We start from the raw sequence: 27,359 nt of genomic DNA on the forward strand, positions 1-27,359 counted from the left end.
ATAACCTCTCTCCCAATATGTTCTTCACCCTCCCTTCTCTTTACATGGCCAAACCACCTCAGCCTAGACTCTTGGATTTTCTTTTCTTTTATTGCAAATGACCCCTGACACCTTCCTCCAGTTGTTCCATCTACACTGAATTCTATGAGTAACTTCCCTTTCCATCCCTGTACTTTCATCTACCATAGACCCAAGGTATTTAAAAGTATTTTTTCTTTTCAACCTATTTCCATTCAGTTGTATTGAGGCCAATTGGTCACCCATATCAGTTGAGAAGTACTCTGTTTTAGACCTGTTAATTTTCATGCCTCTACTCTCTAATGCACATCTCCATTCTTCTAACTTGGTTTCTAATCCTCTTCTACTTTCTGTTATCAACACTACGTCATCTGCATATAAAATGCACCATGGTGGGTCCTCCTTAACATTTTGAGTAATATCATCGAATACAATATTAAATAATAATGGGCTAAGTGCTGACCCCTGGTGTAGACCAACCTTCACATGGAAGTTTTCCGTTGTTCCTACTGTGCTTCTAACTCTAGTAGTAACATCCTTATAGCATTCTTTGATAACCCTTACATACTTTCCTTGCACTCCTCTTTCACGTAGCCCTCTCCAAACCTCCTGTCGTGGCACCCTATCATATGCTTTCTCCAAATCGATGAATACCATATGTAACACTTTCTGCTTTTCCTGATATTTTTCCATTATTTGCCTAAGGGAGAAAATACCATCAATTGTCCCAAGTCCTTTCATAAAGCCAAGTTGTTGCCTACCAATTTCCATCACTTGTCTAAGACTACTGTCCAAAATTCTTTCAAACAACTTTAAGGTGTGTGACATTAATTTTATCCCACGGTAATTTTCACAGCATTGGATATCCCCTTTCTCTTTAAAAATTGGTATTAGGGTGCTTTCCCTCCATTGTTCTGGTATGGCTTTGCAATAAATTTAGATTAAAAAACTAAAATACTTGAGTCTTTTCACTTCTTATCGTCCACTACTGAGGACCTAAGCTAATGACGCAGATAATTTCAAATAAAGGAATGAAAAGAATTGCACTTGAATATTTTACAAGTCTGAAAAAATTACTGATATGATAATAACATTGGACAAACCCCCGACCAGAACGATAAGAAATTAAAGTAAAAGAAACGCATGTTGCATACAAGCAACTTATTATGAATTCATCAAACATGATCTAGATAAGAAAAAAAAATCTAAAGAGCAGTATTGAGACTAGAGGCGTTATCTGCAGTGTCCTTACTTGCAATTACTGGCAATCACTCGCAATTATTCACTGCCACATTTCCAATTATTTCACGAGAGCTCACCCCAACACGCATGCGCGAATCATCACTTAATGGCGAAAATGCCAAATATTTCTTGATTTTTTATGTCGTCACATTCGGCCGTTTAATGAGTATCTTAAAGGTGGTCTATTGCAAAATTTATGTAACAATGAAGCAAAATTATAATGGATAGCATATTACACATTTCAAGACTCCAGTTCATAAATTGAAATGTAAAACAAATACCACCATAAGTAGTTTTGATAAATGGGTGATAAATAATTGTTTGAGTCCTTGGACTTGGATTGCATTCACTCTTTAACTCGTAAGAAACTGAATTTACCGAGTGTCTGATATGGAAAATATATAAACGAGAGCAAAATGGATGTATTTTTGTATTTATTATTGCGGTAGACTGCTTATTAAAGTATACAGTCACAATCGGAGTAATACGTTCGAATAACAATCATTGTTGTCATCGTTATTATCGTTATTACCATAATTGTTATAATTGTCATCGGAATCAGTATTGCAATCATCATCATTATTATCATTACTGCTGCTTTTAAAGTAAAGTAAAAGAGGAGAGTCACAGAAGGTGGAGCGAGATAAAATGAAAACAAGAAAAATCGAAAAGCAGATAAAGATAGAGAGAGAAAGACTCGCCCAAGGACAGGATAAGTGGGGAAAAAAAATAAAGATATGAGTGGTAACAGCCGCCTCTTCTGTACAGTAAGTTTCTTCACAACGTTCGGGCAAGAACACCGTCTACAAGAACGCTGTCTGGATTCGCGGATTTCAGCTGCGAGAGGTCTTACGAGAAAATATTAAATCAAACAAGAATTCAAACTTCTATGCTTCTGTAAGGTAAATATTTCGGTCATTAGCGTTTTGTTGTGCATTTGTTAAGAGTATTTGTGATTCTAAGAAGGAAGAACAGCTGCAAATACAGTAAAACTGGCGCTCCATCGATATCTTGCGATATTCATGAGTCAACTATCCTCTCGTCTTTTGTGAATATTAATCATATGTGAAAATTATAATATACTTTTTTTTTAATCAAATTATGAGTTAACATTCCAGCATTCAAGTATACATTCATTTATACATGTAATGTTATGTTTGTGTAGTGTTGGTCATTTTAATTATCCTTTTATATTGTATATATATTTATCTTTTTATTCGTTATTTCATACTCTCCCATTATGCACCATACTTTTCAAAAATAAGAAACGAGGAAAAATATAAGAAAACCACACTTAACAATAATTCCTTATTATTAATTTCCAACACCAAACATGTACATACATAGTTTATTTCCACACTGAGCCTATGTACTTAACCGTGAAATTGAGACTAAATTTGCCATAATGGTGTTACTTAACCTTCACAGTATAAGCTCTCCCTCCGTCAAGCGCAGCCAAGGTCGGTCTACCGGCTTATTATTTCGGCGAGTCCAAGTTACATTTAAGCGGGGGAGTCCAGTCTTCTGCAAATTCCCGCTTTGTTTTCGTCACAAGAATTAACATAAGGTAACGACCAAGGTGTAGTTTTCCAGCGGCAAGACTTGCATAGGCCTTTTCGATGGTCGTTAAGTAGTGGCACCGATACTTCGTCGCATAATTCACAACAACTCCTCGGGGGCACTGGAGAGCGTAGCCTCGGCTCGTCCGGAAGATGTCCACCGTCATCCTCGACTCGGGAGTTGAAAACCGTTCCAGCTCCATATCCCTTCCAGTGGACCAGGGCCCTCTCACGGCTGGTAGAGTTCTGGCGCTGGGACACCAGTCAGGCGGGATTCAAAGTCGCAGACGAGGCGGAGCGTCAAGAAGATTCAGAACAGGATCAGTATAACAGGCAGTACAGATACTCGACATTCAAGATCTGGAACAGACTCCAGACTTCGCCAAAGTTACAATCACCATACAACAGTAAATCTGAGGGAGAAAATAAGTTTAGTAACAGGATCATTGCAAAATATATCTCATATCACTTAAAATCTAAATAGGCTCAGCGGGACCTTGAGACCTTGTTTTCATAGTGTGTTTCCTTGGCTTTGCAAGACTAAGTAAAGTTCGAGAAATAGGATCAGATTCTACAAAAACCTCTGCTTCATCAAGATTTTCGTCTAACACTAGTTCCTCTGAGGGATAGAATCGCTTTAGTTGATTGAGATGCACCTTGTGCTCTAGGGGAACACCAAAGACACTTTTGATTATAAAAGTTACAGGTCCAGTTCTCTTTGTGATACGATAGGGACCTGACCATTTAGGTGCCAAGGCTCTGCTTGTACCCTTAATAACCGAATAGTTCCTTTTAAGCACCAAAGCACCAACGTCTATATTTGCAGGTTTCACACACTTATCATGGTATCTGGCTTCCGTTGCTCGGGCTAGTTGAGAATGTGTTGCAGCAGTTTTCCATGCCATTTGCAGTTTACGTAGTGTATCAAAGGTTCCGTCCTCATCATACCTTGTAATTCTACTTATCAAACCAGATGGAGGGTTACAGTTATGTCCTGTGAACAAATACAAGGGAACAGCATTAACAGACCTGTGAATGGCAGAGTTCAGTGCATATCTTACATAAGGCAGATACTCATCCCAAGATAGTGGAGATTCTTCAGAGAGAATAGATAGCGAATCTTTTATTGTCCTATGGGTCCGTTCAATCATACCGTTAGAAGATGGATGGAATGGTGTAGTAAGTGACGTTTTTATCTGAACCAATTTGCAGACTTCCGAGAATAGTCTATTAGTAAACTCGGAGCCATTATCAGTAACCAACACCTTTGGAGCTCCAAATAAAGTCATGTATTCCTGAACAAAAGCATTTGCTACCGTCTCTGCTTGCTTATCCGGCAAAGCTACCAGTTGGACGTACCTACTAAGATGGTCCACGATTGATAAGACATAGCGTTTACCCGAGTAAGACTGATAGAGGTCCATCAGGTCTGCACTGACACGATCCATAGGTTCTTTTACTTCTGGCATCGAGTGTAGGCATGCATGACGTTTTTGTACTCCCTTCCTTCGTTGACATGCAGAGCATCTTTGAATGTAGTCTTTCGTAAACGACAACTGGTTTGGGAAAAAGAACATGGATGTTAGTCTGACGTACGTACAAAATATTCCTTGATGGGCAGCCATAGGGACATCATGAACTAGGCGAAGAGCTGCAGCATGCAGGTCATTAGGGATGACTAATCTGTGGGTTATCTCGTCCTCTTTGTGTCTAAGATGATAGAGAATTCCATTTTCCATTTCAAACTCATGAATGGGAGCTGATAACTTACGTTTAGGTAGTTCTCCTCCTTCAAGATATTCTATTACTGTTCTCCATTGAGGGTCTTTCATTTGTAGCTCACGAAATTCCGTTGGGTCAACATTTCCAAGATCTACAGTTGCAATACTTCTGCTTAAAGTATCTGGCACATAGTTGTTCCTTCCCTGTTTATAATGAATAGTATAATTATATTCAGCAAGTTCTATACTCCATCTTGACATGCGAGGGGATTTTGTTTGCTTCTTAAAAATATGAGTCAATGGAGCATGGTCTGTGTGTATACTGAATGATCTACCGTATACATATGGATTGAATGCACGTACAGACTCTACCACTGCTAAGGCTTCTAGGTCTGTCGCTGAATATCTTGACTCTGCACCTTTCAGTTTACGAGAGAAATAGGCTACAGGATGTAAATCATCATTGTCATCCGACTGTAGTAAACAACCAGCAATAGCTACTTTAGATGCATCAGTATGTATTTGAAAATGTTTATTAAAGTCAGGCCTTACTAGTACTGGAGCAGATTTCAGTCGTTTCTTCAGTGCTTGGAAGGCATTTTCTTGGGCCTCATTCCATACAAATGGTTTGTTCTTCCTGGTGACATCCGTTAAGGGAGCAGCAATTTTTGCGAAATCCTTTATAAGCCGACGAAAAAATCCTACACAGCCAAGGTATCTTCTAGTTTCCTGTGCATTTTTTGGTGACGGCATGCAAGTCACAGCTTCAACTTTCTCGGGATCTGGGGATATACCTGTTGAGGAGACAAGAAAGCCCAAGAATTTTATTTGCTGCCTTGCTATTTGGCATTTTTTTAGGTTTAGTTTAAGACCTGCTTTATTAAGCGAGTTAAGTACACTTGACAAATGATCTAGGTGCTCCTGAAATGAATTGGAGTAGACGATGACATCATCCAAATAACAAAGACAGTGGTTACCGAGGATTGGAGACAAGACGATGGAGAAAGTACGTTGAAACGTGTTCGGAGCCGTGCGCAAGCCAAAAGGCATCCTTACCCATTGATAAAGCCGATTACCATCAGTGAAGGCGGTTTTACACCGGTCCTGAGGTGCAACACGAATACTCCAATAGGCACTCTTAGCATCTAGTACTGAAAAATATTTAGTTTGTTTTAAACTGTCAAGAAGTTCAGTCATGTTAGGCAAAGGAAATGCATCTGCAGTAGTAATTTGGTTCAGGTTTCGAAAGTCTATACAAAATCGTATACTACCATCCTTTTTCCTGACAAGTACCACAGGAGATAACCAAGGACTTTTGCTATGTTCGATCACACCATCCTTTAACATCTGCTCACATTCCTGCTTGATAATATCCTTGGATGCTTTTGGTAGTCTATACTGCTTGGTACAAATAGGTCTGTGATCACCTGTAGGAATGTAATGATAAATGCCAGGTATTGTTCCTATACTTTGTTCACCAGAAAATAGATTAGGGTATCTATTTAGGACATTTAGAACTTTAGAACGCTCAGAATTTTTCAAATAAGAAAGGTCCAAATCAGATAAATCTAAGTTTATTTTACCATCTTCAACACTAGATATAGTATCAGTCACACTCGAACCGAAAGTATTTAGATTTACATCTGGCAAGTCTGACACTTTTTCCAGAGACACTAATTTTGTTCCATTTTTAAGTTTTACGTTCTTGTTAGTTACATTAACGACCCACACTTGAATGCTTTTGTCCTTCACTTTTACTAAAGTCTTGGGTATTAATAAAGATTCTATTTCACTTTCAACAAGCAAAACACTGTCTTCAAGCAAAGATGGCACTGTACATTTTACAAACCGTCCACTATTAGATACACAAACAGTAGATTTAAGCACATGAGAACAAACACTAGACTTAAACAAACTACGCACTGGGGCAAGAGATACTGTACCAATTTGAGTTGTTGCAGACACTTGCAGAGAGGGTTGATCACTGTAATTTACAGTGAAAGTTATATCATTTAGAATTAACTTAGACATTTGCGTTTTGTTATCATGGACTAACTTATAGTTAAATCTTCTCAAAAAATCTATCCCACACAATAGATTAGCTGGAAATTCGATATTATCTACAACTACAACCCTATGAAATACTTTGCACCCTTTGTCAATTTCAAACTCAATGTGACACTCCATAACACAGTTCAGAGTACTTCCCGAAACCCCAATAAGTGACCTAGGTGGAGATTTATTTTGAACGTTTAATTCACTCAAGGCATTATACTTCAATATAGTAGCTGAAGAACCAGTATCAATGAAAGTTTTTACAATTTTCCCTCCCACTTTAAATAAATCTAAAGGACGACCACGATTTACATTATTACAAACATCTATCTCATTCCGTTTTACTGGTTGCTCCTTCGTTACACATCTCTTTGTCACTCTCAATGGATATTTGATTCTGGCCTTCACGAAAAAATGGACAATTTTGTCGTTTGTGAGATTCACCACAATGCCAGCATCCTCGACCGGACGGTTTAGCTTTACATGCTGAAGTGCTGTGTGTATGGACCTTATGGAAGGCGCAATACGGGCTAGAATTCACAGTTGCAATATTTCGTACATGATCAGCGCGATCAGTGCGATTACTACTTCGAAGATTCCAAATTCTAGAAGCAACATCAACTAGCTCATTCAAAGGTGAACTTTCTACGGCTGCTAAATGTGGTCTTAACCAATGAGGTAATGCAGAGAGAAATATTCTACGAGTAAGATCCGACGAGTCGCCAATAGACAATGGGTAATCTCGCATTCCTTGCAACACCGCTCCTTCAATCTCAATGTACAAGTCTTTAGGCGATTGATACAGCCCTAACTTCTTATCTTCTAGTGCCTTAAAGAAATCGGATGGCGTACTATTTACTCTGAATTTCAGCCTGAATAGTTCTTTAAACTCATTCCAAGATGTAATGTCATCAAAATAGTGCGAGTTAATTATTTGCTCGGCTATACCTCTACAATTTACTCTAGCTTTACGGATTAATTGATCATCGGTTGATGGGTAAACATTTAATTCCAATTGCCTTATAAAGTGTTCGACTTCTTGATTTCTTAAGAGCGGATTAGAAGCTGGAATTTTTGCCTCAAACTTTGGAAGTTCTTTACGATCAATGAAAATAGTATTAGGGTTACTACTACCATCGGTCAATTGTCCGCGATTAACACGATTTGATCTTTGAAAATCATTAAGCGTAGTTTTCATTTCGTCACATTCTTCTATTAGTTGCTCAAACCGGGATTCAAGGTCGTTGTACTTTTCGAGCAATTTCTCGTAAGACTCCTCAGAATTACTTTGACCAGCTGCTCTACTTGAACGAGTATTATAATTTCGTTTGCCCATCTTGGAAAAAAAAAAAAAATCAAAATCAAAGTCAAAATAATGACCAACTTATACTTATCGCGAGCGAGAGCACTTCAAGGAGGAATATACATTACCACAATCACGCAAGCACTGGTTCACTGGGTTCAGAAAAATAAGAATGTCACACTATACACTTCACTAATCTTTTTATCCCACCGCTGCCACCAAATTTTATGTACATGTTGTAGTGTTGGTCATTTTAATTATCCTTTTATATTGTATATATATTTATCTTTTTATTCGTTATTTCATACTCTCCCATTATGCACCATACTTTTCAAAAATAAGAAACGAGGAAAAATATAAGAAAACCACACTTAACAATAATTCCTTATTATTAATTCCCAATACCAAACATGTACATACATAGTTTATTTCCACACTGAGCCTATGTACTTAACCGTGAAATTGAGACTAAATTTGCCATAATGGTGTTACTTAACCTTCACAGTATAAGCTCTCCCTCCGTCAAGCGCAGCCAAGGTCGGTCTACCGGCTTATTATTTCGGCGAGTCCAAGTTACATTTAAGCGGGGGAGTCCAGTCTTCTGCAAATTCCCGCTTTGTTTTCGTCACAAGAATTAACATAAGGTAACGATCAAGGTGTAGTTTTCCAGCGGCAAGACTTGCATAGGCCTTTTCGATGGTCGTTAAGTAGTGGCACCGATACTTCGTCGCATAATTCACAACATTTGAAAGTCATCGTCAATGAAAATATGTTGTTATAATAGCAACAAAAATCATAATGATATCAATAATGTCGGTTGTGGTGATATAAACAGCATCAACACCTATAACATTAATAACAACAATGATAATAATAATGGTAATAATATGTTAACATTGAAAAATAACAACATAGCAACCAATGATAATAAGGATATTTATATAAATTATAACAGAAGTGATGCCAATAATAATAACGATAATCGCAAGGATAATATGACAAAAGTGATAATACTAATAAAAATGATAGCAAATACCACTCGCATACACCTGCATATCTATATCTATCTCTCAATACATTCCTGAATATAAACACAATAAAGTGAACAAATTATGTTGATAAGATTCCATCAACAGAACAAGAATTTCTCACAAGGATGTTAATCAAAGGATTCGGACAGCTGCTCAGACCCTCCAGGTAAACAGAAGGATGTTTTCGTGTACAAAATCTGTAAACACATTTGTTCTTCTCTCACATCTTGTTTCTCATCTTAGGAATCTGAAAGTAATGCCGATATAGTAATGCAGATAATTGGGTTAGAATTTATTAGTATATTTTAACATATTTCAGGCGTGTGATCTGTTCGTTTCACAAAGCCAAGCTCTCCTCCCGGTCAGCCCGTAAGGAGGATGTGTAAGTATTTTCGTTTACATGTGTACGAAAGAGAGAGAAGGGGAAATCACGAGAAAGAGAGAGAGAGAGAGAGATAAAGAGATAGAGAGAGAGAGAGAGAGAGAGAGAGAGAGAGAGAGAGAGGAAATCACGAGAAAGAGAGAGGGAGAGAGAGAGAGAGACAGAGAGAGAGTGAGTGAGAGAGAAAGAGAGAGAGAGAGAGAGAAAGACCAATATTCATATGATGTCAATTCTGCTACTGCTAGCATACGACCGTCCATTATACTATGAATTATAATCCTTCACTGTTTACTACATGCTGTGCAACTTGCTCATATTACGACCCACATATGTTGAGTACCTTAGATCATACGAAATTACCTTTGTACGTCCCACCTGCCATGTGACAAAACCTTGTAAAGTAGCTAAGCAGGCAATAAATATTCCATAACCATACCAGCTCGGTCAATCTGCCCTTCCTTCCAACTAAGACTCAAGCACCAGCTCTGAAGATTCGAGGACGTCCTCAGTCCCACCCTCTTAGGTGCTCCTTGGCTCTCTATAAGATCACTACCTGAGATTCCCCGGTCCCGTTTCGTTGCTGTCCACTCCCCCACCTGTCTTTGTTGCTGTCCACTCCCCCGCCTGTCTTTGTTGCTGTCCACTCCCCCACCTGTCTTTGTTGCTGTCCACTCCCCCACCTGTCTTTGTTGCTGTCCTCTCCCCCACCTGTCTTTGTTGCTGTCCACTCCCCCACCTGTCTTTGTTGCTGTCCGCTCCCCCACCTGTCTTTGTTGCTGTCCACTCCCCCACCTGTCTTTGTTGCTGTCCACTCCCCCACCTGTCTTTGTTTCTGTCCTCTCCCCCACCTGTCTTTCTTGCTGTCCGCTCCCCCACCTGTCTTTGTTGCTGTCCGCTCCCCCACCTGTCTTTGTTGCTGTCCACTCCCCCACCTGTCTTTGTTGCTGTCCACTCCCCCACCTGTCTTTGTTGCTGTCCACTCCCCCACCTGTCTTTGTTGCTGTCCGCTCCCCCACCTGTCTTTGTTGCTGTCCGCTCCCCCACCTGTCTTTGTTGCTGTCCGCTCCCCCACCTGTCTTTGTTGCTGTCCACTCCCCCACCTGTCTTTGTTGCTGTCCACTCCCCCATCTGTCTTTGTTTCTGTCCTCTCCCCCACCTGTCTTTGTTGCTGTCCACTCCCCCATCTGTCTTTGTTGCTGTCCGCTCCCCCACCTGTCTTTGTTGCTGTCCGCTCCCCCACCTGTCTTTGTTGCTGTCCGCTCCCCCACCTGTCTTTGTTGCTGTCCGCTCCCCCACCTGTCTTTGTTGCTGTCCACTCCCCCACCTGTCTTTGTTGCTGTCCGCTCCCCCACCTGTCTTTGTTGCTGTCCGCTCCCCCACCTGTCTTTGTTGCTGTCCGCTCCACCACCTGTCTTTGTTGCTGTCCACTCCCCCATCTGTCTTTGTTGCTGTCCGCTCCCCCACCTGTCTTTGTTGCTGTCCGCTCCCCCACCTGTCTTTGTTGCTGTCCGCTCCCCCACCTGTCTTTGTTGCTGTCCGCTCCCCCACCTGTCTTTGTTGCTGTCCGCTCCCCCACCTGTCTTTGTTGCTGTCCGCTCCCCCACCTGTCTTTGTTGCTGTCCACTCCCCCATCTGTCTTTGTTGCTGTCCGCTCCCCCACCTGTCTTTGTTGCTGTCCGCTCCCCCACCTGTCTTTGTTGCTGTCCGCTCCACCACCTGTCTTTGTTGCTGTCCACTCCCCCACCTGTCTTTGTTGCTGTCCACTCCCCCATCTGTCTTTGTTTCTGTCCTCTCCCCCACCTGTCTTTGTTGCTGTCCTCTCCCCTACCTGTCTTTGTTGCTGTCCACTCCCCCACCTGTCTTTGTTGCTGTCCCCTCCCCCACCTGTCTTTGTTGCTGTCCACTCCCCCACCTGTCTTTGTTGCTGTCCACTCCCCCACCTGTCTTTGTTGCTGTCCACTCCCCCACCTGTCTTTGTTGCTGTCCCTCCCCCCACCTGTCTTTGTTGCTGTCCACTCCCCCACCTGTCTTTGTTGCTGTCCACTCCCCCACCTGTCTTTGTTGCTGTCCACTCCCCCACCTGTCTTTGTTGCTGTCCACTCCCCCACCTGTCTTTGTTGCTGTCCACTCCCCCACCTGTCTTTCTTGCTGTCCACTCCCCCACCTGTCTTTGTTCCTGTCCGCTCGGTCTTGCACACTAAACCGTAGAATTTCCCGCCATCACCATCAAGCTTAGTACAGGGAGAGAAAGAGAGAGAAAGAGTGAGAGAGAGAGAAAGGGGGGTGGGGATGGGGGAGAAACGTGTGTATATGATTGTGAATGTCCGAGTATATTTGTTTTGTTTTTTTATTGTTTATGGTGCAATGACACGCAATACAAACACAATATGGTCTATCATAAATATAAAAATAATGAGGATGAGAAGAAAATTGTGATGGTAATAACCAGTACCATCATTACTATCATAAGAACATATGAAAAATAATCCTGATGATAATAATAATTCGAATCATAGCATCATGACAAGACAGACACCAACATAACAACAATAACAAAAACAAGAGTAACATAAACAACAACGATAACAAAGACAACAAAAAAACATCAATAACTAAAACAAGAGTGCCATAGACAACAAACGCTTACAAAACACATTTCTATCTACAGGTTCATGGAAGGACGCGAGTTCAAGTGGTTGTGGCCTGCCTATAGAGAGATGGAAATGTTCAAAGCAGGACATGATATTGGATGCAGGCAGGGCGGCGGACGCTTCAGATACAACACCGTGAAGCCTTTGAAACCTGAACACGTTGAACAGGCCCTGAGGCACTATCAGAGGTAAGTAAGGGCGGGCGGTTGCGGGTAGATTTCGAAATTTGATTTTGTGAGCCTTTTTTTCTAGATCATAAGGGAGTGATACCTATAGTTTTCGTTTTTTATTGTTGTTGTTGTTTTTCAGTGGGGGGAATTATATATATATTTTTCTTCTTCTTCTTCTTCTTCTTGCGGCATTGTGAAATTTCTACGACTGTTCACAGAAATTTAGTCTTGATATATTTATTATTGTGCTTAAGTTTTTCTATTGATTTTTAAGATAAAACCTGATTTCCTAAAGTTCATTAGATTTCCAGTAACATCGCAGGTTTCATTTCAAAACCTGAATAATGATTTTTCTTTATTTCTTTTTTGTCATGTTATAGCATATATAACAGCGAAGAAAAATTCTCCTTTCTAAAGTCTCCTTGGAGCCTCTGGCTGTGATTGGTGGACTGCCCGCGAGTGACGTCATCTCGCATAGTCATATTTTGGTTGTTTATTAGACCAATGGCTTTTGATTTCATATTGTGTACGGAAAGAGGGACTTTGATATTTGTATAATGCAACGAGCTAATTAACTGTGAAATTGTCATGGGCTCTGGAGAGAAAGTTTCTGTGATGCATGTTTCTAGAAGCAACAAAATATCCATGCAGAGAATGTCCTAAATATCTAATTCATCTCCATTCATCTCAGATGAATATGGAGGGTTTTGTTGTGTTAAGGGACTCTTTGGGTTATTTTATAATCATTATATCTGAATATGGAGGGTTTTGTTGTGTGTTAAGTGATTCTCTCAGTTATTTTATGATTATTAAATTTGAATATAGAGAGTTTTGTTGTGTGTTAAGTGACTCTTTGGGTTATTTTGTAATGATTAAACCTGACTATGTTGACTATGCCACACTGTTCAATCCCTGTTAGATCAGAAGTGAAGCAGAGAGGATTCTTTTGAGAGGAATGTTCTCACTAGACTTGCGTTGAGAATCAAGTCAAAAGATCGTCTGTTTAGGAATGCATATGAGGTGAGGTGGAAGACAGGTCGTTGACAGAGAGTAAAAACAAAACAGGGGAAATCAAAGGATCCTGAGACACATCATTGCTGATAGAGTGAGAGCTCGAGAGGCCATGTACTCTGGCGGCAATCGAGGATTAATTAATCCAGTTTATAAGGATTAGATGGCGAACGTACCTTAGGATTTTTGTAAGAAGACCTGTATGTCAGACGCAATCAAAGACTTTTGTAAAGATCCAATGAGATCACCTTTCTCTCCTTATATGAATAGAGAGCAGAGGACTAAATGTGGGTTACAGAGGCAAGGAGGTCATATAGAGGACCTGACTTGTCTTAGACATTAGGAATTTGAATGATATTGGTCAGAATCTGGAAGGGAGACTCGGGTCTATATTTTGAAACAAGAGCACGAGAGTCTGTGATATGTTCGCTTGACTGTTCAAGAGCACCTACACATACTACTAGGAGCATTATACCAGTAGAAGGCTTGCTAGCTTTACTGTGGAAAGAACATACATAACACGTGATGATGCGAAGAGAAATGATGAGCAGCAAGCAAGCAGACTGGCAGTGTGCGTACACGAGCTTGTTTCCGGGACGATGGAAAGATACCTATCTAGTATGAGAGGACGAATCGGTTGTTAAAGAATGGATCAAGTTTTGCAGCACAGTTTTCTAAACAAATACTAGTATACCATCAGGATCTTCGGATATAAAGATGCCGAGTCTTAATAGGATTGTATTAACTTTCCGTGCCGGACATTTGATGGGAGTTATGCCAAGACTAGAAGACAGTTAGGCTGATTCCCTTGGTCATCCAAGTGAAGTTTGAAAGATCGACTTTAAAAGGATTATTTGAGATTAGCCAATTTGGAATTCGAAGAGAAGTATCTAGAAATTACTTTTGGTTTTGGGCTAGAAGGATTGTTTGGGTGTTAGATATTTCATTACAAAGGAACGTTTAGTTTGATCAACTATTTTTTCAGCAATGATTATGGACTTAGATATAGGTACTTGGTTTTGATTAAAGAAATAGAAGTTGTAAAGCTTTGACCCATTGGGTATTGAACCGTCTTGATTCTAGAGAAGAAGGTATAAAAACGGTCCATCCCAAAAAGAATCTTATCTGTAATAAGAGAAGCACAATTATCCTAGGAAAATAGAAGCAGCGAAAAGAATCCCAGTCACCATGTTAATTAGATGGGAAGAAGGAAGATGCAATTGTTGGGATGGGGAAAATGCCCTAGGCTTAGGAGGCAGTGATCGGATCTACCATGAGGTGACCGTATGAAAGGTTGGTTGTATGTTAAGGGGCTTGTTTACAATAGGAAGGGTCTCGGCTTCCAGACCTGTTTCACAAGGAGAGTTGATAGACAGTCCTTATGCACGTGGGGCACCTGCAGACCTGTCTCAAACTTCGCCCAAGTAAAAGACAAAAAATCGGATATCAAAGACATTTTACGAGGAGTCAAAGACAAGATTGCGGAGTCTAAGACATGTTTCTGTCATAGACAAATCTAAAAATAGACAAACCATAGACAAAAAGCGTAAATACAAGCCCTGGATTCATGAAGGCAGTTGTTATATTGAAAGTGTATTAAATGCAAGGTCCATAGTAAATGACATAAAAGAATGTTAATACAGATTAGCTAGTGGAGCTTAGGTGGAGAGTGATGTTCACAGATGTTGCCAGATTTGAAAAAGTTTGTGAAACATTAATACTGATTCCGGTTCTTCACGTGTGTGGACTCATATCCTGGATATTTTACATGAGGGGGTAAGACAATTATAGTTGATCTGATTTTAGTCTGTTAGAAAAAAAAAGAATGGAAAGTGGAAGTTTAAAGAAAGTGGTGAACAAAGATGGGAAGAAAATACAGGGATATTATAGAAGGTTGAGGTATTAGTTTTATAAGAGTTCGAGTAAGAGTGAGAACAAGGATGATATGAAGTTGATGATATATGACTTGTATATGTAACTACAGTGTAGTTACATATACAAAAAATAAAATAAAATAAACAATTAAATCATCAGGAAAACCCCAAACTGCCGGTGCTTCTTAAAAGAACGTGAGGAGAAGCTGTGGGTTTGTGAGGACCCGAATCCAGACATCGACTTTGAGGTCAGTTCATTCGGAATTCTTTTTGAAATAACAAAAATAACAGAAACAATGATGATATGAAATAGTTTTTACTCTGAACGAAATGGTTTATGATTATATTATCCAAGCATGTCTGTCTTTCAGAAACGGATTTCGATTTTGTTTCGAGATAGATTTGTGTTCTATTTTTTTATGTTTATCTAGAAGAAGGACAATGAGATTTAATCAAGGCCTTAAATCATGATAGAAGGCAATAGCTCGACCTATAGACTATATTTTAGTCTGAGTTTACATAGAAATGAGTTTGAATGATTAATAAGGCCTTTAGACACAGGGACAGTGATTTACAAAGAAATATTTGCGAGAAAATTTATGAATATAAAGAATAAAAAGAGAGAGAGTGAGTGGGAGTTTTGTGAATGTTGGTCAGATGTTCCTTACATTGCAGTACCTGGAAGGGGCTGAGAGCAATGACGTCATTAAGCAGTTGTTGAATGAGCCTTTCTTCGCCGACCGCACGCCCACTTGGAAAGCCAGACTTATTCCCGTAGCTGCTGATGCCCCATGTTTACTGCCCGAGATTAAAGCGGCTTATCCATACCAATACGACCTTGTCATTCTACCACACCACTCATTCGTTGATGGGTTCACCATGACTTTCATCTGCGGCAAACTTGTGGAGCTGCTGAACGACGTCATAGCTGGACGACCCATAGACGATGAACCTTATGGGGTTTTCTTGAGCAATGAGGACATCGTCAAGATTGAAAAACAGATCGAGCAGGACTTCTTAAAGGAGCCTGAGAAGCTCGAAGCAATGAAGCAAGAGCTTCTGGCATGCGACACCACGCCCATCCTCTTCAAGGCCTTCCCGCCTCCAGGAGGAAAACCAGCAAGTGACCGTGTCTACCGGAACGTCGACCAGAGGACCCGGACGTCCTTTGCAACGAAGTGCAAAGAAAATGGCGTCACATTCAACAGCGGATTGGAGGCTGTGGTTAACATGGCTATCATTGAGATGGTGAGGGATGCAGGAGTAGAGGTGGAGTCTCATCACATGAGCATCCATTTGGCGACGGATGTGAGACGGTACATGAAGCCGCGCCCCCTCCCGATCTTAGGATTACACTCTCGCCCCACTGTGCACAGGGTAGAGACGCCCTCCAACGTCCGCGACAACTTCTGGAACTACACCAGGAAGCTCCACCAGAGGCTATTGGTTCTCTTGAAATCTGGCGAAGCCCTTCAGCAGCTTGTGGTGAGGGGAATGACCCTTCCATCACTATCTCCAGTGGAATACTATGCAGCCAAGCCTAAACCCGTGCGGGACTATGCCATCACCAACCTTGGGGACCTCACGACCATAATTCCAGGCGTCGGGGAACACCTCCAGCAGACGGACCTCTCCATGGTCAGCAATTCTCAGTACTTTGGGTTCATGATGCTTCACCAGTTGTTCACCTTCCGCGGAAATATGCCGTATACACTAACCTACGACATGTCTTACATGACGAAAGACACTGCCGTTGCACTCATGGACAGGGTGCTAGCAATTATGCACGAATTTGGGACATCGCTTTAAAATATCGGAGAAATGGAGGTTAAGAAGCGAAAGTGACCAGCTGAGAAACTTTCCCCTCTGTACATAATATATAAGAAGCCAAGGGATAGAGAAAAGGAGAGATAGATACACTTGGCTCCCTTCCATCGTATTTCTTTCTCTTCTTAAGATGTAGTCGAGACGAATGATACTGTTACGCCGGTCACCCCACCTATCTGCCATCAACACGAGGCAAGCTAGGCAGACGGCCTGCTAACCAAAAGGTCGTCAACACAGAACAGGTCCAAGAGGCACCGAGTACCACAGCGTCCCAGAACACCACCAGGGTTCTTTACCAGTACACTTTTCTATAGGCACAATACAGGGGGGAAACCAGCACATCACACTGCACAATACAGCTTATAATAGAGCAACACAAAGTATATCAGGTCACAAGGGGCACACACGAGGTCCTCCCAGGAGCAACACCAAACTGCGTCTGTCCTGGCCCCGTTCCTCCGCTCCTCTTGCCCAGACAGTTGCCCCATATTTGCCCAGCTTACATCATGTTGACACATGTTCCGCACAGAGACAAAGACCCGCTACCATAGCAATACTATAGAAATATATTGCAGAATTTTATAGACTCTTAGTCTCAGAGTTCTTGACAGTATCCATTATATTAATCGTAAATTGCAACCTCATTTAATAGGTTCAACTGCATAGCTTCAGTTGAGTATATATGATTTTTGTTATTTTAGAAGCCTCTAGTTATATACAACGAATACAAACTAATGTCTATATATATTAGTACGTTTTCATGATGTTGCATATGATATTATTTGTATGACTTCGGTATTATATGATATCGATATATTTTTTACTGTATTGTTCTGACTTTAAAGTTTTTGACGAGTTGCTTACCACAGTGAGTATATCTTTATAGCAATAGTTCTGTGACACGTATTAATTCATCCAAAAAATGTGATGCAGTTTCTGTATTATATGACGATGGATTGATATAAGATGTTAATTGTACCAAACTATCGGTCGTAGAAAATTGATCTCCGAATGGGAAGAATTGAACTTTATTGTATGGTATTGAAATAAATAAAGTGAAAGAAAATGCAAAAAACAGCATATAACAGCTCATTATGAACATATTGTTGAAGTTGTAAATAGGTTTTGATTATTATGAGATATAAGATTAAATTTTATTTCAATTGATTAGTTACTTGTTGTTTTTCGGCTTGTTTATAACACGTGTGAAACAAAAAAAAGAGAGTAACCTTTTGACATTTACTTTTATGACTTATTATTTAGCACAGATGGTTGAGATTTTGAAAGTGAAGGATTTACATACTGAGTATGCCTACTGACACTGGAATCATGCATATATTGTATGTTTAGTATGATAAGAATTATAGAAATTATGAAATATTTTCAAATCATTTTCAGTGCCAGAGGTAGAACTATATTTCTGATGAAAATGAAGATTTGAAAATGTAAAAGATTTAGACATGACATAACCATGTTCTGGAGATTGAGTTTTTGTACTTGCTGACGAGGGATAATATACAAAATTAATTCCTGAATAATATTTTAATGATGAATCTGTTGATTTTCTTTTCCTACCCTGCCTATTTTATATAATTATCCAATCGAACGTACACAGACACAAAACATTAGCAATATAGTGAAACTTTTAATGAATCATTAACCCTTTCCTGTCACCCCTCTAGAAGCTAGCATTTTTCTTGAATATTGTGTAGTTCTTTTGTTATATTAGTCACAAAAGCAAGAAATCAGTAGATATTATAGGACTAATAAATTTAAACTGAAGAGAGTAGATTTTCTTCTGTTTCATTTGACTCAAAGTTTTCGTCATATATCCCAGCCTAAAATACTTAAATACTTGAAAAATATTAAAGTTCATAATACTTACAAATAGCTGTACATTTATCCATAAAAGTTCCAGAAAAGAGGACTCTTTGCAATATTGGGGTACAGATAAACAAGTAAGAATAGATTTATTCCATTTTATTAATGTGGAAACCAATAGATACAACATAACTGCATGGCAGTAGCTTCATAACACCAAAATACAATAAAAGACTTCAGTATTTGCCTTACTTTCAATTTTTTTCTTAATGATAAAATTTCATCCCTCTGTATTTTTTTCATCCTTTCCTACTTGAGAAAATTATCGGCTACCTAACTAAAAGAGCAAAATAAGCTCCTCACATCATCAAATCATATTATAACTGTTTCAATGACCTGCTTTTTGTGTATTGGATCACATATGAAGCACTCTCGGAGTTTTTAACTCCCATTCTTTTACCTCCACAATAAAATGTCACTCCTTTACTTTTAAAGAAAGACAACTCCACATCAATTGCAGTATTTGCCATTACAATCTTGGATCTATTATAACATTCTTGGGTAACACTAATTTCCCTTTTCATTAGAAATGTAACATTTTGCTCAATATCTTGCACATATGAGTGTTCTTTCATACCTAACATCCTAAGTATCTTAAGAACTTGCAGTATTTTAAGTTATCTTTAAATAACATACAAAGATATTCATAAAATATTTGTGACTTGATATACTATTGTATTCATAATTCCTCTTAGCAAAGTACTATAACCAGTTACATGAATGAAACCTGAAAATAACAAGGTATCTTACACAGCATAGAACTACATAACATAGAAAAAAAGGCATGTACAAAGATGTGAATATAAAAGCATATATTAGGAATATAATACATCTCTGAATGCAATGGCCGAGATGGTCTTCTGATGTCCCGAATACTCCCGCTTAACTTCTCCTGTCTCCACGGACCACAATCGTGCTGTGTTATCGGAAGAACCTGCAAGAGGAAGTGAGAACGGAAATGCAAATTACACAGACTTTGTCAATGATTATGATCCAGCATTTCAAAGGTAAATTAAATGATGCATTGCAAAAACACTTATAAAAATCTGATCCTGGCTGGATCTCTTGAATCCAAACGGCTGAGCAATTTCCCATCTTTGATAAATGCCTTTGAATTTGAACAAGTGAAAAAAGGTTTTAAAGAATAATAAAATTTTAGTAGTAGTATGTATTACCAGTCACAACATGCTGAGAGTCAGCAGAAAAGGCAACATCCCACACCCAACGCTGGCTGCTGTCTCGGAGTTCTGTCATCTGTGAGAAATCAGCTGTTTTCCATATCTTGGCTGTGTGATCAGCTGATGTTGTTACCATCATGCTGGAAGGAATGTATTATCATCTATATTTATATCATACTTATACCTATACTTATATACATGTCAATAAAATGCAGAGTTGTAGCAATCTAGTGTCTAAGATCTAGAAGAAAATATATAAACTAAAAATTATATTCTTAAAAATATAAACACCACAAACAACACCAGTAAAAAGAATCTAAATGAATATTTACACATCTTCAACAGCTCCAAGTGACATCATCAAATTTTCTTTATTACCAATACTTTAAAAAAAATAGAAAAAAAATAGATAAATAAATAAATAAAGAGGGCAAACAAAACAACTAGTCTAGCATGAATCCTCCAGACTCAAATCAAATCAAACTTACGTAGAATCCGGACTGAATTTGACTTTGAGTGCGTATTTGTTGTGAGCAAGGAGGGATTTCGTGGGAGTGAGCGTGATGGGCGTTTCGCCTGTTCCCCCTGAGAGTCTCCAAACGTAGCACTTGCCCTTGTTGTTCACCGCAGCCATGTAAGTGCCCTCGGGATCTATGGCAATACTTTGGATGCTTGCATCAGGTTCTGGTATCTGGCAAAATTTTCAAAGAATAAATTTATTCAGAAATGCAATGCTGTATTTATAGTATTTAGCATTGTTCTTAGTAAGATCTAAGTAATAATAGTACATTTTGAAGCATTATTTACCACTTTCCTACATGACAAGCTTTAAATGTACTCACCAGCTGCTCATTATGCTCAGTTTTTACATCCCAGATATGAATCACTCCTGACTGATCCCCCACAAAGAGCTCTGCTTGGTTGGGGTGAAGGCAAGCACAGTTGACAGGGGCACTAACTTGGAAGATCCTTGATACATGTAGGTTTCTGGACCTATTGAGAGCAAAGGGGGATTTTAATATTACTATCAATTTACTGACAACTTGGAAAAGTCACAATGCAATGCCCAATTCTATTCACAATAATAATTCAGAAGTTATCTGTACAATCATTTAATTCATAATACATGCATTGTGTAAATTCCACACAAAACACACACAAAAAAACAACAATAATCATCACATTACTATCTGCAAATCATTCAAGCTGTAAAATGAAAGCATATCTAGAACTCTTTAACCGCACCTCAAATCCCATATTTTAGCTGTAGAATCCTCTCCCCCCGTGAACATCCACTTGCCGTCCTCCTGGAAGCCCACAGCAGTGACATTTTTGCTCACTCCTTCATAGTTAATGACCGGATTTGGCGCTGAAGAGTTGATGTCATACATGCGGATGTGCTGGTAACCTGCAGCTGCGAGCAACTGCCGGTCGGGTGTTATTTCCATGGCATTCACTTGCTGTTTCCAGTTAAGGCTTTTTCCGGATTGTGTTTTTTTTTGTGTCATGCATACAATCTAACTGGACTAGGGCTGTCTTATAAAAATACCAAGCATTCTTTTTTTATTTATTGCTTTAAATAGTGTAAATGAAAAGAAGCTTATTTTTGATAAAAAAAAAATTAGTTAATTAATAATTTTAAAAAATAAAAAAATAAAAAAATATTGAGATTCCAATAACATGTTACAATTATTAGGGGTTGGTAATGAGGTCAGATATTTTGACGTACACACTAAATTAACTCCTGCTCTGATGAAGAAATGTACAAATTGTACCAATTTTCTACAGGAAGCCATAAAATAATTGTAATGTGTTAAAGTATAATAACGTAGAGATGGACATTTCCAAAAATATAAGTGATTCAGTTACAGTAGATAGAAGAGTTTATTTAGTGCATTCCTGCTTGAGATCTTAATACTGAGCATTAAAAAAGCTAACACCAAAACAGAAAATAAACATAAAATCAGAATTACTGACACACTGAGTAGACAAGTCTTTGAAAATACACTTCAGAAGGGTAATTTCTCCCTACTTTAAATCTCAAAAGATATGAAAGGCATAATCCTTTTATTAGACAGGGGGTGGGATGTTAGAGGGGATCACTTTTCAACAACTTGTGGAATAAAACTTGAACTTTCTAAAAGAAATTATTCATAAAGCAGGGAATCCCATTTTATCATCTTTAGAGTAAGGACAAATGCCAAGACAAATGAAGTTCCTAGTAGCATACTTATTGTTTGTTTCAGATTCATGACAGGCATCACCTAAGAAAGCTGACACATTAAATCATATATCTCAAGCAACTGTCATCATGACATCAAGCACCCCTTGACATTTGATGATTTGATGATATACAATTAACAATGGCATTCATAACTTCCCTATAAATCACATCAAGTGAAAATATCTAGGCTTTTTATGCTATTGAAAAATTACAACAATATCTGAAGAGGCATACTTGATGGGAATACCAACAGAGATTAGTTGAATAAGTAATGAATTGTAGAAAAAAATATAGCTACTACAAAATTAAAGAATAACAAAACTTGACATATCACATTTGACTAAAGTAGAGTCTTGTACCTTTAGATTCATATCGGTAAGACTTATCCAACTGTATTGGTATATAATCCACTTCTTATGTCATGTTATTTGCAATTGCTTAAATTCATAAATACATAAATTCGGCCTTAAATCTAGATAAATCCTGCAGAAAATAAATAAAACTACTCAACATAACACGAATAAAGAAGAATAAAGACAAAGAGCAATGAAACTAATCCAGAATGATGATATTTAAGAATAATGATAAACGATACACATACGAATAAAAAATAATATTCATGTCATCTCAAAAGGATACAGACTCGTTGTGCTGAAGAGTCCTTTGACAAATCCCACTATGAGCTTGCCACAGCTTGATATTGTGATCATAGCTAGCTGTGGCTAAAATGACTTGATCTCCCGATTCGTCACTCGACATGATTCACACTCAGCGCCAATTTTATGCAGAAAACCGTGATAATTTTTTCCTCCGCTCTGATATCGTCCCGAGATTGTTTACATTTCTCGCTCGTCGTCTGGCAGAGATAAGAGCCGTCGCTTAGACTACCAACACATAGGATGCGAACTCGGGACATTGACATTTTGGGGAGGGAATAAGGGGTTATTTGTTGTTTTAATGTGTATGACTGTTGGTTTGTCATCCTTGAAGTGTCTCTTTTTTATTTAAGTGATATAGGGATTCATTGAAATATACTTGATCGATCAGATTTTATATCTACAGTAGAAATGACTATCGGGACTTATATTACTAATATTTTTAGTAGTACTTGATATCAAATGATTATATGCATTCTACTCGAGTCAATTCTATCGTTAAACCAGCAAAAAGACATATATGAATAAACGGTTAATCATAAAATATTTCTTCTTAAATTAAAAAAGCAGACATAAATACACATCATTAAACATATCCCAATAATTTCTCCAAGAAAACATAAAAAAGAACAAAAAACAACTCATTTTTAAATATAATATAAACCTGTCTTCTTGAAAAGACATTTAATGAATAGATAAAACCATCTGAACCTTATCGTATTTCCAAGCGAGAATGAATGGCGCTGTTGTGGTCTGACGTCAGCTGTGACAGACTGACGTAGTTGGGCTGAGGTGACACTTCGGAGCGCTTATTTCACTCGGCTTTCCCCTTTTATGCTGTAAATTCCCTCATATTGTGAGTATGTAGGAGACTCTGAGTCGGAATACAAGAGAGGTGTAGTAGTTACGTTGGTGTATTATTGTATAATTATCTTCCTAGTTCGGTTTTTTTTATGTACAAGGCGTGGGTGGATATAATCGCCAAATTTATACATTTAGTTATTTATTTTTACGTGGACTAATGATGGAAATGACATACTGAATGTGAAGGATATATAGAAGCTTTTATCTGCGGCCATGTATTGCGTCTTAAGGATATTGTGATGCTGTGTTTATTGAAGTAATACACCTTTATCAATAAATTTATAAACGTCAAATTAACTTCAGTAAACACCTGTAAACACCTGTGTCTAGCATTTAACAAGGTGTTCGTACTCATTACTTGAATCAAGTCTGTGAAAGTCTTACATGCAATTTTTTCTTATTTCTCTCCTTCCTTCTTATTTGATCTTACGTTTTCATTAGTAATTTTCCCAATTGTTTACCAGCTCAGGAATGACTCTATTTTTACCTGGCACTAATTTCTTCCAGAGACTCGTACCAGGATGGAATCGAACCCTATCGAAGCGTAAGGTGCATGGGATACACCTGCTGAATCAGCTGCAACTTGCAAGCATTGCCGGCGGCCACCATGTCACTGAACGGCATTCTGAGACGGGCTTCGAGCTTTCTTGGCATCACAGGAGGAGATTCTTCGAAGCAGATGTACGAGGATGGAGATATTGTCTTCTGTGAGTTCGGGGTTTTGTTTATTGTGCTCGATTTAGTGTTTTTGTTTAAGTGTGAGTCTTTGTAATTTGTCTTTTTTGGGTGAGGAGTGTCTTGTATTCTTTTATTTCAATTTATTTATCATTTGTATTTCACAAGCAGTATGTATATATTATATATTCATAGAAGTAATTAAAACATATCATTGGTCAGCATGCTTTAATATTGTCAATTCTTGATACTTGATATTATCTCAGTTTTGAAACACCTGTGTAATGAATACATTCAATTACTTTTATATACAAGTTTAAGTAGTTTATTAATATTGATAAAGTTATGATATCATTAAAATTATTATCAATCCTTGATTATCCCATGCTTCAGTGTTGCCAATAGGAATTTTTAGAAGAATATCCAGATGGGTCGCTGAAAATCATGAGCCATAATTGTCATCTTTATTATATTCTCATATATAAGCTAAGTAGTAATTGCCATTATGGGAGTTACTGGTATATCAGAACTGTTGATCTCATTAGATATAATTATTTACATATAATGGTACAAATTACCCTATGTTCATAGACTGTCATCAGCACTGCTAGCATCTTCATTTCTATAATATTTCTATTTCTATATGTTATTTATCTGTATATACATGTAGTCAGTAATTACATGTTCTTCAAATAGGGGAATTTTGAATTTCAAGGGGATAGACTAGAGGGACTAGTGGGGAGGCCAGCAAATGTTTAAGGGGAGGCATGACCCTTCCTGCCCTCCCTTTGATGGAGCCTTAGCAGAGTCCTCCTGTAGTTTAGTTCACAGAGAAGTTTTACAAACTCAATCTTGTTAGAATGTATGTGGTGGAGCCATGACAGGTGCAAAGACCATACCTAATAGTGCGAGGCTAGAGATGGATGCATGTGTGTCTTCTAAACATTTATCGTATGTTTATTTGATTTTCAATTGTTCTTATCTTTCCTCATTTAGAAGCTAGTAATTATGCAAAGGAAGAGTGATTACATCATTTCCTTTTTGATTATGTAGAAAGTTCAAAGTCATTCCAATAGACAGGAAATACATTTTTAATGTTCTTTGTTCTTTATATCTTTGTATGTCAGTCTTTGTATTATGTCTATATCTGTGGGTTTTTTTTATTCATATTGTGTTTGTCTTTATCTCTCTCTCTCTCTTTCTCTCTCTCTCTCTCTCTCTCTCTCTCTCTCTCTCTCTCTCTCTCTCTCTCTCTCTCTCCCCCTGTCCCTCTCTCTCTCTCTGTATGCTTATGTGTATTTGCCTATTTTCCTATCTCTCTATATCTCTACACTTTCATGTCATTCCATATGGTGTAATCATGTTGATAGTCAAATACTATTTATTGCTTGAACAGTCAGTAACGAAATATATTCCTTATTTAATAGGCAAGAACAATGTGTGTGTCCACCCTCCATCTCGTTATCGATGCGATGGAGAGCGAGTCCACCATCCTGGCTACCTAGTGATTAAATGTCGAGCAGAAGACACTCTGGGCACGACACTCCACCTCAACTGGATCCCAAATGACCGTCTGCGCCGAAATCACGAGCTGATTTCACAGATGAAGTACGTGGGGTTAGTCTTACCGTGGCATCTGTTACTTGGTAATATTCTGATTTATAATGCTATAGCCTTTTTAACTCATAAAATAGGTGATAAGACCATACTACAACCATTTTATAAAATTGTTAGTTAGACCATAGAACAGCCATTTCAGATCATGAAATATCTAAAAAGAAGAATCAATTAGAATGATACTCACAGACATAACTACTCATCCCTCTCGTCATTTCACTCCATCAGGGAATATTAATTCACACTGATTCTACCCTGACAGCATGGAGGGCAGTAGTTCCAGCAACTCCCCCTGCCCAACCTCAGACTCGGAATCCCTCTCCGTCTCGTCCCTGGTGCTGCACGACGGCAACAACACAGCGAGGAAGGTGAGTCTCTCATGAGTTGGTTGGTTGTGAGGTGTATTTCTGGTGAGAAAAAAAAGACAAAGGGTCTCATAATAGGTTTATGGAATGACAAAATGTTATAAAATGCTTCTGGAAGTCATCTTCAGATACTTGAATATTTACCACATGGTAATATGTGGTTATCTGTTAATATCTTTACTGGAAGTTCATGGTGTAGAATTTCTATACGTGAAAGATAATTGTGATTATGTAAGAAAATATAAACGAGGAAAAGGATGTTTTTATTATTTCTTTTTCTTTATTGCTTTCCTCCTCCTCTTTTTTTATTTTATTAAAATTTACTGTATATTTCTTTCCTCTCTTTCCTCCCTCTTTTCTCTGTCCTTTTTTAAGATACACTTACTTATTTATTAATGTGACTCTGAATGTTATATTTAGTTTTTCGACAAGGAAAGCACATATTATATTTTTATCTTCTAATAAATGACTACTAGTTTACATAATTACTTGCATGTGAATTATCAACAATAGTCAATATACGAAACATTAATCTTATCAGTAACATGACTTTAATCTGGCATAATCAAGTCTCTATTGATTAGATAATTAATGGATGATTTGGCTGTTTTAATGACAACACCTGTCATAGTTTGCCTTTAGAATGATTTATTTGTTTTTATTCCTTTATATATTCTTAATATAAAGGCTCATTTGTATACCTACTGTAGTTATTATGTAAGAAAACAAAACTTTTTTATTTCCATAGAATTTGTTATGTTGCTCTCATGAATTTCTCTTTCATATCACGTGTTTCTATAGATAAAAGAAGCTGGGCAGAAATTATTTTCTTTGGAACCAGCCAATTCCTGTTCCTTAAGTTATCTGAAATATGGCAACCAATTCCAGGTTTGCCTGAACTTTCCATGTGTGAAGATTTTTTTGGTGGAATCAGTCCCGCTTGCACTTAGCCTCCCCACACTTAACATTTACACTGAAGAGAGAAATTGAGATTTTGAAGTCTTTGGAACTTGTTTTGCATTTTTCCTGGCAAAACCATTGAAACCCATTATAGA

General features: G+C 38.3%; 3 protein-coding genes across 6 annotated transcripts in view; 2 read left to right on the forward strand and 1 right to left on the reverse strand.

Annotated features, from left to right (window-relative positions):
- The first annotated feature begins 2,026 nt into the window (after window positions 1-2,026).
- Window positions 2,027-18,399, forward strand: LOC122263937 (uncharacterized). The gene is made up of 6 exons (XM_043032579.2): window positions 2,027-2,162; window positions 9,035-9,095; window positions 9,249-9,311; window positions 11,980-12,150; window positions 15,178-15,265; window positions 15,693-18,399. The coding sequence occupies exons 2-6, from the start codon at window positions 9,055-9,057 to the stop codon at window positions 16,824-16,826; spliced, it is 1,497 nt and encodes a 498-aa protein (XP_042888513.2). The 5' UTR covers window positions 2,027-2,162; window positions 9,035-9,054; the 3' UTR covers window positions 16,827-18,399.
- A 410-nt stretch (window positions 18,400-18,809) lies between these two features.
- Window positions 18,810-23,000, reverse strand: Lst8 (MTOR associated protein, LST8). The gene is made up of 6 exons (XM_086531755.1): window positions 22,767-23,000; window positions 21,149-21,363; window positions 20,746-20,896; window positions 20,392-20,594; window positions 19,901-20,043; window positions 18,810-19,659 (listed from the first exon to the last, which is right to left on the reverse strand). Exons 1-6 carry the CDS (start codon window positions 22,884-22,886, stop codon window positions 19,541-19,543), a joined length of 951 nt encoding a protein of 316 aa, XP_086387881.1. The 5' UTR covers window positions 22,887-23,000; the 3' UTR covers window positions 18,810-19,540.
- A 521-nt stretch (window positions 23,001-23,521) lies between these two features.
- Window positions 23,522-27,359, forward strand: part of TBC1D16 (TBC1 domain family member 16) — a 19,862-nt gene continuing 16,024 nt past the window's right edge. For 2 of the 4 annotated variants that reach the window (XM_043032586.2, XM_043032588.2), the window contains exons 1-4: window positions 23,522-23,639; window positions 24,155-24,354; window positions 25,750-25,939; window positions 26,202-26,307. In XM_043032586.2, the coding sequence (XP_042888520.2) occupies window positions 24,255-24,354; window positions 25,750-25,939; window positions 26,202-26,307 (396 nt within the window). In that variant the 5' untranslated portion in view covers window positions 23,522-23,639; window positions 24,155-24,254. The remainder of the gene's footprint in view (window positions 23,640-24,154; window positions 24,355-25,749; window positions 25,940-26,201; window positions 26,308-27,359) is intronic. The other 2 variants (XM_043032587.2, XM_086531863.1) reach the window with 1 other exon arrangement.

This window comes from Penaeus japonicus, unplaced genomic scaffold (assembly GCF_977035675.1).
Source record: "Penaeus japonicus unplaced genomic scaffold, GWHDUDI00000001_assembly GWHDUDI00000036, whole genome shotgun sequence".
Taxonomy (NCBI): Eukaryota; Metazoa; Arthropoda; class Malacostraca; order Decapoda; family Penaeidae; genus Penaeus; species Penaeus japonicus.